The sequence below is a fragment of the Equus quagga genome, chromosome 13, assembly GCF_021613505.1.
Source record: "Equus quagga isolate Etosha38 chromosome 13, UCLA_HA_Equagga_1.0, whole genome shotgun sequence".
NCBI classification, from domain to species: domain Eukaryota; kingdom Metazoa; phylum Chordata; class Mammalia; order Perissodactyla; family Equidae; genus Equus; species Equus quagga.
The window spans coordinates 105,821,828-105,838,050 of NC_060279.1; the positions used below are offsets into that span (position 1 = coordinate 105,821,828).

Genomic DNA, 16,223 nt, shown 5'->3' on the forward strand with positions numbered 1-16,223 from the left:
TGCACAGCAGCCTGTGCTCTGGATGCCTTCACATACACATGTGCAGCCCTTGTAGTGTTTTCACATACCCCAGCCACGGCTCCCTTGGAAATTTCTAACTGACCACAATCTTAGCCGTTTCTTGGCCAAAAGACTGAGGAGGCAGGACTTACTTCCCACCCTAAAGCACTTGCCTTCTATCAGGAATAGAATTGGGTAGAAACAGAAATGGTGGACCATTGTGAGGGGATGTCACCACAAAATCGCCAGAATCACATTCCAAGCTAACTTTCTCGCAGACCGAGAAATAGTTATCAATGACTTGGCATGGCGGATATGAAGAAATAATACATGTCTCTAAAACCTTGACGGAAAGTAAGATTTGTGCTTGCTTTGTGCTAAAGAGACTACTGTAACCAAAAGACGTTTGATCCCCGGCATCATCTCCCTGTGCCATCCTCATGTGGATATATTCACCTCTGCTATAAAATGCCAACTCTTCTGAGAATCAACCATACAAGCTCTTACACCCATCACTTCATTTCGTCCTCATGCCTCGGTCCATCAGTGAGGAAAGCTAGGCTTTCACAGAGCAAGCTCTCATCAGAGCCAAGGCGGAGCCCCTGCCTCTTCCTCCTCTGCCTGCCTCGGCTATGATGGGAGGCAGCTCTGGAACCGCCACACGAGCCCCAGAGGGGCGTGTTCTCCTGGAAGTCTTTAATACATAGGCAGGGATGTGGCCTTCCAGAGACGGGTACACAACGGGTCTACAAGTCCTCTCTCTCTTGGGAAAAGAGAGACTGCCTCTGTCTCACATCTCTGGCTTTGGCATTGCATGGCAATTGATGGAGCTCTGCAGCCACTGACTTGGGTCTTCCCTGCATCATCGCACTGGCTGGTGGAGTAACAGCAGATAGGTTTCTGCACATCTTCTCTAGGGACGACCCGGCAACACATCCTTCTTCACACTGGAGCAGGGGTCAGCAAACCACGACCTGCGTGCGGGCCAACTCCAGCCCACTGCCTGTTCTACTAAATAAAGTTTTATTGGAACACAGCCACGCCCATTTACTTAATTATCATTTACGGCTGCTTTGGCGCTACAGGCAGAGTTAAGCAGTTGTGAGGGAGACCACATGGCCTGCAAGCCTAATGGGTTTACTCTCTGGCTTTAAGAAAATAGTTGCCAACTCCTACTCCACACTTTGCAGCTGGTGCAATGGCGGATATTTTCAGACTGCCTATGCCGAGAAATCAACAAGGTTTTGGAGGACAGAAGTCCCATTTTAAGAGAGTTCCGTTTGGTTATCCTGGTTCATTTCATCACACATTTTAGAATACACGAGTAGAGAGGTTTCAATGCACCCTATCATTTTGTTCTTTAGGAAAGGGGTCCCAATTCTCTCATTGCTGTGAGAGGATCCTTAGTCTCAGGCATAATTTCGGTTAGGGAAGCCAGTTTCCTAATAACCTGAGAATAATAAATTGGGAATATTGAGTCTATCGTTATTAATGGCCCTGCCTTTTCACTTGCTGTCTCCTAGGCCTGGTGGGTCACTTGGCCTGAGAGCCACTGCACAAGAGCCTTATGCCTGTGACAGACATGCTGACAGATTCTCCTTGCTCAGCCTGGCCTCCCTGAGGGGTGGTAACTCCAGAGCAGAGCTTTGAAGAGTAAAGAGGGGTCATGCTCTTCTCCCTGCCTTTCCCCATCAACCCTCCCCCTGGGCTCACCACAGGACACAGGACCAGACTCACGATGGCTGCCAGCCATCTGTCTCAGGCTCGAGAGGCAAGCAGTAAGGGTGGTTGGGTTGCTCTCCAACTCCACAGGCTCTGCGACTGGCCAGGCAGCCAGCCCCACAGGTGCTGTCAGACCCGCATCTGTGCTGCCGGGTACACACTGAACCTGTGCCTTCCGTGCTCCTCGGATCTCCCAGCTCCTGGCTGGCCCAACAGTCCGTCACATTCCTCAGCCTGGACAAGGAGGTGGTCTGCCTTGTCTTTTCAGTGGACGGAAATGCTGCTCCGGCCTGCCCTTACCCTCTAATTATATACTCATGTGGATCCTGTCCCATTACAAAACCAACAAAACCGAGAGTCCGTCCAAGTTCTCTGATGGCCGGGGAGCACCCTTGGGCATTACGTTCTTCAACAGAATGAAGAACCGTGGGCCGGGCCTGGAGCCTGGAAGTCACCTCAAGAAAGGCGAGCTTTGACTGGAGCAGGATTCCACGTAACAAGATCAGGTCCCCGGTGGGCCCTGACCCACTCTAGAAGCAACAGTGCGTGTGCTCCAGCTGAATCCAAGATTAAGCTTCAATCTCGGCTTCGGGGTAATCTGTAACACGTCTCTGACAGGCTAAGATACTGTCCTCTGTGGAAGGATCTCTTGAAAATTCATGCCCAGGCTCTCAGTGTTGGCACAAGCCACAGGCCTCTCCTACCCAGCTGGTGGGTCGGCCCTCTCTTCATTATCAATTCTTCCGCACCAGAGTTAGAAGGCATCAGCTAGGAATGGGCGGTACACATTGGCCGGGACCCCTGGGCCATTATACCAAGGAAAGCAGGACCAGAGTTTGAAAAGTTAGAAAGCGGAATTAGGGAAGCGCAGGAAGCAGAGCCCACGACATGAGTGTCACCCACAGACTCAGGGTTGGGAGCCACCTTCTCCAACTCACCAGCATGTGTCTGAGGAGCCGCTGTGCCCTGTGGGGAGTCTATGTGATCTGAACGGGGATTTTACTGACGCTTCTTCAAACACGCTTACACCCCGTGAGAATAGAAACAGACGCACACCAGCTCCTCCTCCAAGTCTGTTTCTAAGGGCATCAAATTTGGGGTTTGGATTTACTAACCAGACAAAATCAAACACCAAACTCTTATGAGATGAGAAATAGAATAATTCTTTGGTTTGGCAAAGCCCAGCTTCTTGAGGCAACCAGATTCCGAGCTGGTGGTTCAGTTTGGAAACCCGTATCTCCTTTGAGTGGAGCAGGGAAAAGGGAAGAACATTAGGAACGGTTGATTCCTCGTGCCAATGGCATTTCCAGCCTTGCAAAGTCAAGCCAATGGGGGTGGAAGTTCTCAATGATCATTTGTGCTTCTTGCAATGCTAGAAAGAGAGTGAACTAGATTGTGAGAAAAATGCCCATTTTGTAGCCCAGTGGATTTAAGTTTTCCTCCCAGATATCAACTCTGAGGAAGGATGAATATGCCTGGCACTTCTGGGTACTGGGACACCACAGCAGCCAGTAAGAAAATAAGAAGAGGATTCTGATTATGGTGGGCCGGATATAGGAGCGAGGGAGTGAGAACTGGACGGAGTCAGGCCCGTCCTGGAGGCAGGAGGAGAGTGCCTCCACCCCACCTCAAGCAAACAAGGGCCTTCGCTGCCAGATTCCAAGCTAAAGCAAGAGGTTGCAGAAGAAACGAGGACAAATGAAATGCAAAACTTGTGCTTTCTACAAATAGGCAGTTTATGGCCAGAGTTAGTTAGAGTTAGTTTTGGCATCTTACTAGGAGTGCAAGGTGGAGCAGTACGACCTGGACCCTCGGCTGGGGAAGCAATCAGGATGCCTCTTAGCCTGGCTGGCCTGAGGGTCCTCTCTCCCCTTTCAGGAGAAGGGCCATCGCTTACACCACAGGTCTGTGGCCAATGGCCAAAAGGCTGACTAAGGGAAGGATTCGGCACATCCCGGGAAAAGTCAGGGGAGCGTTGCAAGCGGCTGCTAGGGAGGGGTGAGAAGTGCCTGAGCGCTGAGGGCTAAGAGGACACAGCAAGCCCTGCCGGCCCCTGCCTCCCCTCCACCCTCGCCTGGAGCAGAAGGACACCGTTGGGCAAGCTTCCTCGAGGCAGCAGCCTTCCTTCAGCATTGATAGGAAGATGGGAAAATTAATAGGGGTAATACGAGCTCATTTCAATAATAATGAGCTTATGAACATGCCAGGTTTTGATCTTTTCTGATGCATGGATTCCTGGCAGGAACCATGGCCCTCTGTAGGTATTTGAAAGAACTGAAAATAGACTTTAAAAAAATCCCCAAACAACAATAAAAAAGAAAAATACCCCAATCACAAACTTAAAACAACAATGAAAAAAAAAAAGACTTAAACGTCACTCCCCCGGAAGAAAAGGGAAAAAAATTGGACTGACATAAAACCCTTTTGTCCTTCTTTTAAATATTGTTTTTAACAGCTTCAAAAGTAATGAATTGTACGTGGCTAAAAATAGATCTGGGGGTACTGGTTAATGGGGCCTTGTGAATCATTCAGCATAAGGAACTGTCAATATTTTTTTGAGCTGTCAGAAATCCATTTAGTGATTTTTGACAATTCAAAAAATATTTCTGACTGCTTGATCCAGTTCTTAGTGAATTAGGGAAGGAGAGGAAAAAAGAAATATATCAATTTAAATCATGGACCGAGCCCAGCTTCCTGAATCCTACTCTGGGCTAAAAGGAATATCAGAGATTAAGAAATACTCCCCTCCTGCCTTTCCTCCTTCCTTCCTCCCTTCCTCCCTTCCTCTCTCTCTTCCTCCTTTCCTCCCTTTCATCCTTTTTTCAACAGGTGAAGTAAAGCCACATAAATCGATTCATAGATTAAAGATGGAAAGGCACCATGTCCATTTGCCTCCAGCGAGGATATTTGGGACTGGAAATAACACACTGAGCTTCTATTCGGAGAAAGGCTTTCCAATATGAACACCTGGGTGCCAGGAGACTTCGATCTTCCCTGCCCACCTCGACATCATTTGATCCAATTCTAGGCTTAAAATTTATTATTAGTTTTTAAGGTCTGGAATTACTTTGGGGTAACCATATTCTTTAAGAAGGTAAAGCAGTGCCAATTTGCTGAGAAGATCAGGCAGGCATAAATCCATACACACAGGATCACAACACTGCTCACCAGGGCCTTCACAATGTACATTTCTTGTTAGAACAACAGACAGACAGGTGAAGAGACAGACTGACAGAAGGCAACAGTAGAAGGCCAAAGTCACAGGAACTGCCATTTGGTATGTCTAAAGATGGATCACAAACACACCAAAACCATCTCCCTACTTGGACGGGGGTAGCTTTATTTCTTTACTGTGGTTAGTGTGATATGATTTTAGTGTCCTCTAAGTCAATACAAAGGAAAGTTTAAGAAAGCAGATTTGGCTGAGCAAAGCAGTAAAGAATTGTCTTTAGGCATTTATGCATAAGTTGAAAATACTGAAAAGTTTGCAAGTTACCACGTCTCCTTTTCTTTTTTAAATTTTTTTCCCCTCAAGTTATGGATTAAAACCAGGAGCAGTTCACCCTGTCACCCACCGCCTCTCCATGCCTCCCGCACAGGCCTCGCAGATCTGTACAATGCACACTGGAACACAAAAGCACGACTTCTAAAACTTCTAAATGAAGTTGACTTTCATGATTGTCTACATTGCATATACAGCATCGTTGGGTTTGTTTATGTTTAGTTCAAAATTTGCTAATGGATAAGTCATTTTTTTTAAACGCACGATTCAGCACTGATGTTTTGGGAAATGGACTAAAGGAAGAGGATTCTAAAACTTACCACACAAGTCTGGCCTCTTGATACATCCAGAATTTGCTGTGCTACTCGCAAGTCCGTTAAAGGCTGCTAAGCCATCAGAACTGTAGGCCCTGAGGACCGACAGCATGTTCATCGGCTTCTCCAGGCCCTGGGGGCCCCGCTCCGGCTTGGGCAGGCCCACAGAGGGGTCCTGGGCTGGAAGAAGGCCCGGGCCGTGCCACTGCTTCTCCGCCACCTGGGGTAAAGGTGAGACTAGTCCCTGGGCAGACTGAGGGGTGCCCGTGGGCAGCAGGCTGTCCCCGCCATCGCTGCTGCTGTCCTTGCTCAGGGCAGACTGCGGCTTGCTCATCATCTCCGGCTCCGTTTCAATATCCTCTTCATCGTTGTTTTCTCCCTTGGAGGAGTCCATGTCTTCCGAGGAGGCAATGTCGGAGAGGTCATCGGTAGTAGTCTTGTTTGTGGTTTCGGGGATCAGGATAGGGGCGTCATCTTCCAGGTGGGCCTTCCCATCAGGCTCCTTGTTGGGGCAGGAACTGGGGACCCCAGAGCCCACCACACCCGAGTATACACCAAACTGCTTGTAGAAGTCCGACGGGAAGTTACAAAACGCGGGGTCCACGTGGCCGGGCCACGTGCCGCTCTTCTGCTCCCCCAGAGTCTCCTTGACCTGTCCTTGGGCCATCTTCTCAGAAGCAGAGTCTAGAGGCGCGGTCACGTGGGAAAGCGCCATCTCTTTGCTGGATTGCACCGAGGACAGCAGAGGCATTCTACTCGCCTCCCGGGCTTGGTCTTTGCAGTTGACGGTCACCCCGACGACACTGTCTTTGCGTTTTGCTTTGCCTAGGTGGTTGGCCTGGAGATGAAGAGCCATCAGCTCCAGAGACGATGTCGTGAACGCACAAAACAAGCAGCCATGCCACGCAACGCTGTCCTGCACGGTCACCGCCGAGCCGGGGAGGGAGGCGGCGTCCGGCCGCACAGACAAGTCCAGAGGCTCGTACTGAGACTTCTCCAGCTTCCTCAGGGCAGCCTTCCCACCAGCTTTCTCCTCACTGCCGTCCGCCCCGTGGACTTTCGTGGAAGGAGGATCAGACAGGCCTTTGTCCTTCATGTCCTTCTCCTTCTTCAGCGAGCTTAGGACAAAGCTGTCCATGAAAGCTTGCAAGGACCCTTGGAAATTGACACCGTTGCTCACGATATTCTGGTAAGCTCTTCCGATTTCAGAGAAGTGGGTGCTTTTGGAAGGAAGGTCGGCGGCTTTCAGAGCGTCTGCAGGAGCCTCCGAAGACCCGCCAGTGGCCTGCCCCGAGTGGTCTCCGGACGGGAGCACTCCCGATGTCCACTGCTGAGAGGCAGGGCCACCTCGGAAGTCCATTCCAGGGAGACCCTTAAAGGCCCCCCTCAGGATGTCTGGCCTGATAAACAAGGCAGTTTTGCTGGACAGCTCGTCCCTGTGCTCTGGGTTCGGGGGCTGTCCAGACAGCGGCCCGGCCCCGTTCTGCCGCTCCCGGTGGTGCCGCTCTAAGTGGTATTTCAGGGAGGCTGACTGGGTGCCGGCGTAGTCACAGTGGGGACACTTGTAGGGTTTCTCACCTGCAGGATTTTGGTATAAGGAGAGAAAAAAGTGTTTATCTCACTTTGGTGTGCTGAACAAGGCTAGGAGGATCAACATTTGTTCTTGGAAACAAAGCAGCTCAAACTAATAATTAGTTAGAGAACAACTGTTTTTTAATAGAAGAATAATTCGTACTCTTAAGCTTTTTTAATGATTTTGTACCATTTGGGACTATTCAGGAATGACATACTATCTACACACAATTAGCTATCTTTTTCTTTATCTAACATGTGAAAACGGCTGTAGATTTAAAAGCTATGATTATGAAAATTAAGCATAATAATTTCAGCCACAGTGATCATTAAAAGTAGAAGTTTAAAAAGACAAAGTATGTAACAAATGGGTGGTTGCAATATTTTGTGTATACAATAGCTCTAAAATTTGTTTAAATTATACACATGGAAACCATTTTTAAACCTAAAAATTTTATGGCACTGTTACGCAAGACTGAAATGAATGATTTAAGTCTTGCTCTGCAGTAAATCATGGATATAATTAGCAAATGGCATACTGCACAAGTAATTTATCATTATTTGGAGGGCACCATTCCAGACGGCTCAGATATCTGCAGACCTACTGCATTGTTTCTAAATAAAGAACTATAAATACTGATTCTATAAAATATTAATACCATTACAGTGCATTATGATTGCAGCATGTAAAGACATATAGTTAAGATAAAAAGCAGTCAATAAAACTTAAAAGAAAATGAGTAATAAAAAGGCACAAAATATATTTAGTTTCTGTATTTGAAATTAACATTATCTACTGGTCTTTGTAGCGCCTTAAATTTGTGCTAATGGCAAACCTAATGCTCCAGTAGTAAAATGTGTAATTTACCTATACTAAGCGCTTTCTAGAGAATAAAAATAGCTTTAAAGAGTGTTTTAAAACATATAAGATCATTTTCATGAATTAAATATTTATTTAAATTCAACACCAACTTGTATTGTTCTTCCCACCACGGAAAAGATACCGTAACACTCAACTTGGACCTGTGCACGTGGTGGGACAGAGCAAGAGAGGAGGGTAAACAAATGCAGATTTAAACATATTCCAAGAATTTGTTAGCAATCCAAGGTCTTTTCTAGGCTTTGGAATCGAAAGGCTCTGTGGAAAGAATGGGACTGTGACAGCCCTGTGAGCTTGTTTACAGCAGCACCCTGTCCATATCCATGGTTCCTTCTCTGGGGAAGCCTGGCACGCCCCAGCCCTTCCTCTGCTCTATCATAAAGCAGACTGAGATAAGGGCAACAGCAAAGCATTGGTGAATGGCATCCTCTGCAGACGCCGTGCTGTGTCGTCTCAGCTTACGCCACGACTTTCCTGCTCCAGGCATAGGGCGCTTGCGGGTAACACATTTGATGTGGGGAAGGAAGACTCTGGGACTTTGTAAACGGAGAGCCACCAGCCCCTGTTCTGAGCGGGGGACTCCACGTCATCTCCAGATGGAGTGCCAGAACCTTCGAGAAACTATGCCCATCCCTTCAAAATGGTGGCTGTGTGCTCCTCGTCCACTGCTACAAGCAGCTGAAGGACCCCCTGGCCACGTCAGAGGTGGCCTCATGGTCTGGGAAGGGGATCCCGCTGGGAATCCACTTCTCTAAATGGAAAGGTCACACCTGTCTCTGGCTAGGCCAACGGCATGATTCTCGCAAGGAAGACACTATCCCCCTTGAAGTAAAGGTACAAATGGCTTCAGGCACCATTTTCCCACTTCTTGGAGTCAATCCCTGTGTGAGGCTCGGATTCACTTCAGCCACGGCTACTTGGACATCTCGCTGGAGGCCAGGGAACCCTCAGGGGGACAGGCACCGTGGACCGGCACTTCTGGGCTGACCTGGAAGTCTGGAGGCCAGCTGGAGCAGAGGCAGCCCTGAAGCTGAGGGGGTGGTCATGGGGCTTGTGACAAGAGAGCCTGACCAGGAACGCAGGGTCCTGGCCCGGGGTCAGCGGGAACCTGGGGGGAGGGCCCTGCAGTGAGGGTGGCAGAGGTGAGGCCGGCAGGTACTGAGTGAGACTCAGGTTGCATTTCAGAAACGCACCTGGAAATGATTAAGTGCATCTGGCAAAGGGTTTGCAGAGGAGGCCTGGGCACTCATTAGCAGAGCTGCAGAGGGAGAATGTGGACTTCCGCCTGCAGGCCCGGGTGGGGTGGTCAGCTGCCTTTCTCAGTGGGGGCGGCAGGGACGCACCCATGGTGTGCGTGTATATTTCCAAGGGCCACATATTTGAAATGCACACCGGAGCAGTGGTTCTCAAACTGTGTTGTGCGTTAGAATCACCAGGGGAATTTAAGACGCCAGTTCTGGGACCTAACGACATAATGCTTCTGATTCCCTTGGTCTGGGGTATGGGCCAGAAATGGGCATTTTTAACAAGTGTCCCTGGTGATTCTGACACAGCGTAAAGATTACACTTTGAAAAGCCAAAGTGGAACCGCTTGGGGAGTTTTTTAAAACGCTGATACCTGGCCCCACCTCTACCTCCAGAAATTCTGAGTTACTTGGCCCAGGGTGAAGACAGGGCTTTGGGGTCTTTCAAAGGCCCCCACGTGGCCTTCTGTGCAGCCTGGGTGGAGAGCCACACGTAGGCCCTCCCTAGGAAGGCCCCTTGTCGGCAGGTGCTGTGGGACTGCTGAGCAGGGCAGGCAGTCTGGACCTGCAGACCCCAGCAGGTGTTCGCAGAGTCTGCACTGGGGACCAGAGACCCCGCGCTATTTTGCACTCCGCCGGGCACAGGATTCCCATCTTGGGACCTTCGCTTCCTCAGCCTAGAACGTGGGAAGTTGGAGCACGTGTTCCCTAAGGCCTCGTGTCAACTCTAAAACTTGTGTCAAGAGCTAAACCATGCCTCCCAAATAGGGCCAGAGACACAGGTACACACAGAGTGTGCACTCACACACCCAGACACACGCACACTCATTCACACACACTTCTTGACTGAAAGATCCAACGGACGAATGAGCAGCCCTTCCCTCCAGGAAGGAGGGGAGCTGAAAGAAGTACCGGAGAGACACGGCCCCTGCTCTGAGGCTTTCAGAGGAGACATATGAGAAGGCTAGTAAAGCAAGCGAGGTTCACACACACACCCATCACACATGCACACACACACCACACTCACACATACATACCACACACCACACACCACACACACCACACACACATACATTCACACATGCACGCCATGCACACACTCACACGTGCACACCACACACAAACACACAAATAGTGCAGGAAAGGATGTCTTCACTCAACCCACTGCTCTTTAAAGTTCAAAACAGGCCTTGGCCTCCACTGTTCCAAGGGAAAAAGGCCACAGCTGAGAAGCAACAGTTGGTTCTTAGCATTTGAGGGTCCAGCCCTGGGGAATTAGGGGCCACCAGGTGAGTTTTCAGGGGTTCCTCGCCTGCACACAACGCACATGGCTCTGGAAGGCCTCCTCGGCCCCTTCTCTGCCCTCCGTGCACACCGCCCCCCACAAAGAACCCCGCACTGTCCACGTGTCTCTCTCTGTGGCTCCACCTCCTGCCAAGTTCCGGGAAGCCAGCGGCTCCCTCTCCCCTCGACCCCTCCCCCCCATAAAGGCTCTGGAGAGAAGTTCCATGGGCTAAACCCACCCCTTTGGATTTGGGCTTTAAAAAATAAACAAAACCCCCAGTTTTTCTTTATAATCCCTGAACGAGTTGAGCAACCACTCTTGCCCTCCGCCTGGAGCCCTCCCTCACCTTCCCTGCGCTCATCTCTGTGAGAGGGCACCGGCCATGCTCTGAGACCACAGCCAGCTCCCACGGGTGCGCTTCTGGCCAGGCAAACCCAGGGGTGGAGCCATCGGGGGAGCACCCTGCAGAATGCCTGGGCAGCCCAAGGCCTCAATTTCCACTGCAACCATCCCAGGGATCTTCCAGCACGCTGCTCCAGGGCACATCCTAGTGTGGACAGGCAAACCCCTCACAACACCAGCGCCAGATTGGGTGGGGGCACTGTCAGCAGCGTCAGCACGCTCTGAGGCCCACCAAGCTCTGCTCTTCGGGTTGGCCAACAAACAAATGGCGAGTCCACCCGTGCCGAGAGCTGCTTCGTGGTCAGGGGCACCGCATCTGGCCACACACTTCAACCAGAGCACGCCAGGCTCACTCTAACAAAGCCCCAGCTTGGGCCAAGGAGCAAGTCGTTGGTCCACCCGGCCCTTTCCCACCCAGGCCAGCCTCTGCCTGAGACTTGGAAAGCTGCTCTCCGTGCAGCCTCGTGGCACAGGCAGCCCCAGACCCTGCCAGCAGCTCTGTCTAGTTGAATGATTGGCCACTCAGGCCATAAATTAATCCAAATCTACTGGGGGGATCACTCAGACTGCACCATGCTTTCCTGGGGGTCATGAGCCCTCCGGTCCCCTCCATGACATTTGGGATCCACTGCCTTTGCGTCAGTCTGTTGTAGGAGCCACACACCAGATGCCTTCAGAGCCAGGCAGAGCACAAGAGTGTGCTCAACAGCGGGACGGGGGCCAAACGCCTCTCCTAGAGGACAGCCACTGCTTACAGCCAGCCAGCAGTGGACACGAGGACCTCTGACTTTCTAAGAAAATACTCACACCCTGATTTCTATGTGCAATATCCTGGTTACTTCAGAACTTTTCCAAACATCGAGAGGGCCACGGTATCTATCTGCAGACGGGGTCTGGACTGGCAGCCAGTTTGAAACGTATGTCTGGGAAAGGACGCCCAGTAGTGAGCCAGTCACCCACTGAAGGAAGCAGGTAAGGACAAGGGTGGCCTTCTGTGGGGAAACTTCTCACAGTATTTTAAAGGAATAAGATGTGGGCCCAAACAACGTATTTCTAGGAAAGAAAGTTCTGCTAGAAAAGGTGTAATAAAATAAAAATCATCAGTTCATCATTCCAACAGACTAACGAAATTATTGGAACCATCTTACATTAAACCAGCTACCCACTGACATATGGCATAACATATAGATTCAACTTTGGAATAGCATTAACTTCTCCAACGTTGTATCACAAATGTTTAGAAATGTACCCCAGTGGTTTAATTAGTTCATGTGCCTACTTTGACACGGTCATGTCCTTCTTCCTTCTGAGCCTCCACTCGGTGCTTGCTATGCCAAAGGGACCCTCGCTGTCCTGGTGAGTGACTCTGGAGCATTTCAGAGCAAGTACCCAAGCACCTCTCCAAAAATAGCAGGCGGATTCATATTACTCTCTTCGGAAACCCCTTTACCAAGCTTTTAAGAAGTGCTTCATGCTTCTAACCTTTTTGTATGTGTGTGCTAAATCTCCAAAAGGGTTTTTACTTTTATGTTGAGTAACTGAATATTTTCCCGTATTTGCATCCTCTGTTTGATATTTATTTAGTCTTTCTACATGTCTTTACTTAGTTAATACCAGGAGAGATAAATATGGTGGTGCCTTTGCAGCGAAGCTTCAGTACATTAATATAAATTGTACACTAATTCCCCCAAAGCATATATATGTTGTAAACCTGAAGACTTTTCACACAGCCGCTTATTGCTAAACAGCGCCTTGTCCAGAAGGGGACAATCTGTGTCTCTAATTGCTGTCACTGAAGCCGAGATTCATTATGTGACTTTCCCATTAAAATGTGAGCATTAATTTGTATAATGAAATATCACCCTCTGCAGTGTTCATTAGCCATGCCCTACTGTATACGGCACACTGTTAGCTACCTAGAAACTGTAGTTAATTTCACTAATGGATATTTCCCTACTTAGTGTTTGGTAGGAAATTTATACTGTAACATTACCTCTCAAACTTTTAAGGAAATTTAAATTCAATCAATTATTTTCAACAAAAGTTTGGGATGTCATTAAGGCAGGAAGAGCAAGGATGGGGGACGATGGAGGAATAAAATGGGCTTTCAGTTCATCTTAGAAATAGAAAAAGGATGGAATTTTAACTCAAAACAAAAGGGAGAAAAAAGAATCATCTCCTTTGGGGCAAGTGGATCTTTTTTTCTCCATCGTTACTCAGGTGGCTGTCCCCCACTAAGGACAACAACACACGCTCTCACTTTAGAAAAGGGAACCGGAAAAGCACCCATTTGAACCAACCCATTGTGAACACTTTTCGATGTGCTTTTAGAAATGTTAAGTAGCCTGGCTACCTCACCTGCAGAGGAAACGCTCCCCTGTGCATCGGGCGTCAGGCACCTGGGTCGGGCCGGCTAAACCTCCACGTCCACCCCCATCCACACACCAGTCCGTGCTCACTCGGAAACTCTTTGAAGATGAAACGCAGTTAGCAAACCGGGCGTGAGGGTTTCTCATCTCCTGATGCCCGCCGGCGAGGAATCCGCTCCACGCCATCTTCCAAGCGGGGCTCAGGGCCTCCACATGCTACGGTGGCCATTTCCCTGCCTCACCACCTCCCTGACCTCACTGTGCTGGTGGGGAAACTGAGGCAGGCAGGATCAAGGAAGCCTGGCCTCAGGCCAGTCTGAGTAAGGGGTAAAGGAGGAGCCAGAGGGCACAGGACTTCCCTTTCAAATCGCCAGGAGGCTGCGTCAACACACCTTGTGGGTCCAAGTCACCTCCTCTCCTCCTGCTGGTGAGGGTGTGGACACACACTGTCAAAGAAATGTTGCATTAATTCCTAAAACAAGCCAAAACTTCACCCAGAAAAGTTAAAATATCAATACAGCGCAGCGGTTAAGAGAATGGGATTCCAAATTAGGCAGATCTGCATTGCGACCCCGTAGTCAATGCTGGGCAACTCCGAGTGGGTAACTTCACATCTCTGAGGCTCAGCCCTCTCCTGCAAGGGGGCAGGGTGGGACCTGGTCACCGAGGAGGCGTGAGGATTAAGGAGTGAGTTCGAGGGCAGCGCTTACACAGTGCCCACACCTGTGAGTCTATAGAAAGTGCTGGCTACCCTTGCTATTAGCGTTGTAGTTACATCCTCCCTGGTGGCTCAGTTTTTCTGCAGTCGTGCTGTGCAGACACTGCCTCAGTCCTGAGGCAAGATAACTCCCAGCCCCCACCCTCCGCTGGGCACACAGCCCTTTGGGGGTGCTCCAGGAGAGAAGTCCTCCCACTTCCACGATCCTCTTTGCTCCTGTCAGGACAAAGAAGCCTAGTGTCTGGTGACAAGAATGCAGGTGAGAGCCGAGGAGGGCACCCCTGTCGTCCCACTCAGCCAGCGCCCAGGGGCCGCCTCATGGAGGCACACACCCGGGGTGGGGGGCAGGGCTGGGCATGCCCCTCAGCCCACCCTGAGATCCCTGGAAAACTACCGCTGGCTTCCTTCCGCAAATCCATTCCCGAAAGGAGCTCCCCCACTCAGGGCCGGAGGACCAGTGCACGCAGCACGTCAAAACCAGATTAATAAACCACTTGCACAATTTGAGAGGGAAAAAACTAATGAGATTTATTTTTAATTAGTCCCTGAACTTTCATGCCTCCAAGTTTTCACGAGTGAGGTTGCTTATTACATTTCTCTACGATGGTCATTCCTGAAACAATGGGCACCTCCCAGGAAAGCCAACACACAGGAGAGCCGCCCAAGGGAAGCAGCCCGGGGTCCTGCAGCCAAGGCATGGGTGTTACACCCGTCTGGGGCTTAGGTGGGGAACACACATCCCTCCAGCCTTTCAGGAATTGAGCAGCACCTGCCTACCTCCTGTGCACAGAACAGACACCCTGGACCCTGGAGACTATCCCCAAGGCAGGGCTGGCAGAGGGGCAGTGAGGGAAAGGATGGAGTGCATTTGGGGGCAGCCGGTAATTAAACGATTGGCTAGCCTTGGTCAGGGGTAACCTAGGGGACATCCCTGCCTCCCATTGCATGCTAGGACTAAATGTTTGCTGACGCATCTCTGTGATGGTTAATTTTTTGGGGGTGAAGGTGAGGAAGATTGGCCCTGAGCTAACATCTGTGCCCATCTTCCTCTATTTTTTTATATGTGGGATGCCTGCCACAGCATGGCTTGATAAGCCGTGTGTGGGTCTGTGCCCAGGATCCAAACCTGCGAACCCTGGGCTGCAGAAGTAGAGTGCATGAACTTAACCACTACACCACCCGGCTGGCCCCAGTGTGGTGGTTAATTTTAAGTATCAATTTGACTAGGCCGCGAGATGCCCAGACAATTGGTTCAATGTTGTTCTGGGTGTTTCTGTGAAGGTGTTTCTGGATGAGATTAACATTTGAATTGGTAGACTGAAGCAGATAGTCCTCCCCAGGTAGGTGGGCCTCATCTAATCCGTCGGGGGTCTGAAGAGTACGAAAGGCCGAGTAAGGGAGAATTCGCTCTCCCCACCTGACTGTCAAGCTGGGACCTGTGTCCTCTCCTGGCTTCGGACTTGGATTCAGACAGACTTACACCCTCTGCTCTCTTGGGTCTCCAGCGTGCCGAATGCAAATCTTGGTACTTCTTAGCCTCCGTAATGGAGACAGTTTGTATAGATATACATACTGTTTCTTTGGAGAGCCCTACTACCAGCTGCTCTCTGAGTCCGCACTGACTGGCTCTGCATTTGGATGACCAGCAGTGTCTCTAGAAGACAAATGGCACATGTCCGGCGATGGGGTCCTGACCAGCCCAAGGTAATGTTTCAAACGGGAGAGAAGTTCGGCCTCCCCTGGGTGGGCAGCCATCAACGTCTGCCCTGCAGGAGCCAGGGTGGGGCGGCCTCTAGGATCTGAGGGTCACTGGGGACTCCCGGGGTCCTCCAGGTGCCCCCTGCAGTCCCACACAGATCTGGCTGGAGCTGAGGGGGGAGCAGAGGAGTTCCCGCTACCTGCAGGCTCCCCCAGCGCCCAGGTGTTCAGAGCACCCTGCCCGGTGCATCTGCTCAGCGCCGCTCTAACAGACAGGTGTTCGGCGAAGAAGAGTGGTAATTGAGTTAATGTAGTGGAGTTAAAAAAGGAAAGTGGTTTTTATCGGTTGACGTTATATGATCAAGATTTCTCAAAAAGATGGAGTAGGACAGAAAAATATGGAGAATGTAAAACCTCAGATCCTGGCTAATTAAAATATATTTATTAAACATTGGATTTTTAAATGTGCTCCTATGAGTCCATTAGAGAAAAACTTCAAAAGACGGCATCTTGGAAA

The 16,223-nt window shown here is 50.0% G+C and overlaps 1 protein-coding gene across 1 annotated transcript in view; it reads right to left on the minus strand.

Moving 5' to 3' along the window:
- ZNF536 (zinc finger protein 536) overlaps nucleotides 1–16,223 on the minus strand; it is a 365,002-nt gene that overhangs the window by 135,123 nt on the left and 213,656 nt on the right. Inside the window, exon 5 of the mRNA XM_046683106.1 lies at nucleotides 5,545–7,116. Within this exon, the coding sequence (XP_046539062.1) occupies nucleotides 5,545–7,116 (1,572 nt within the window). The remainder of the gene's footprint in view (nucleotides 1–5,544; nucleotides 7,117–16,223) is intronic.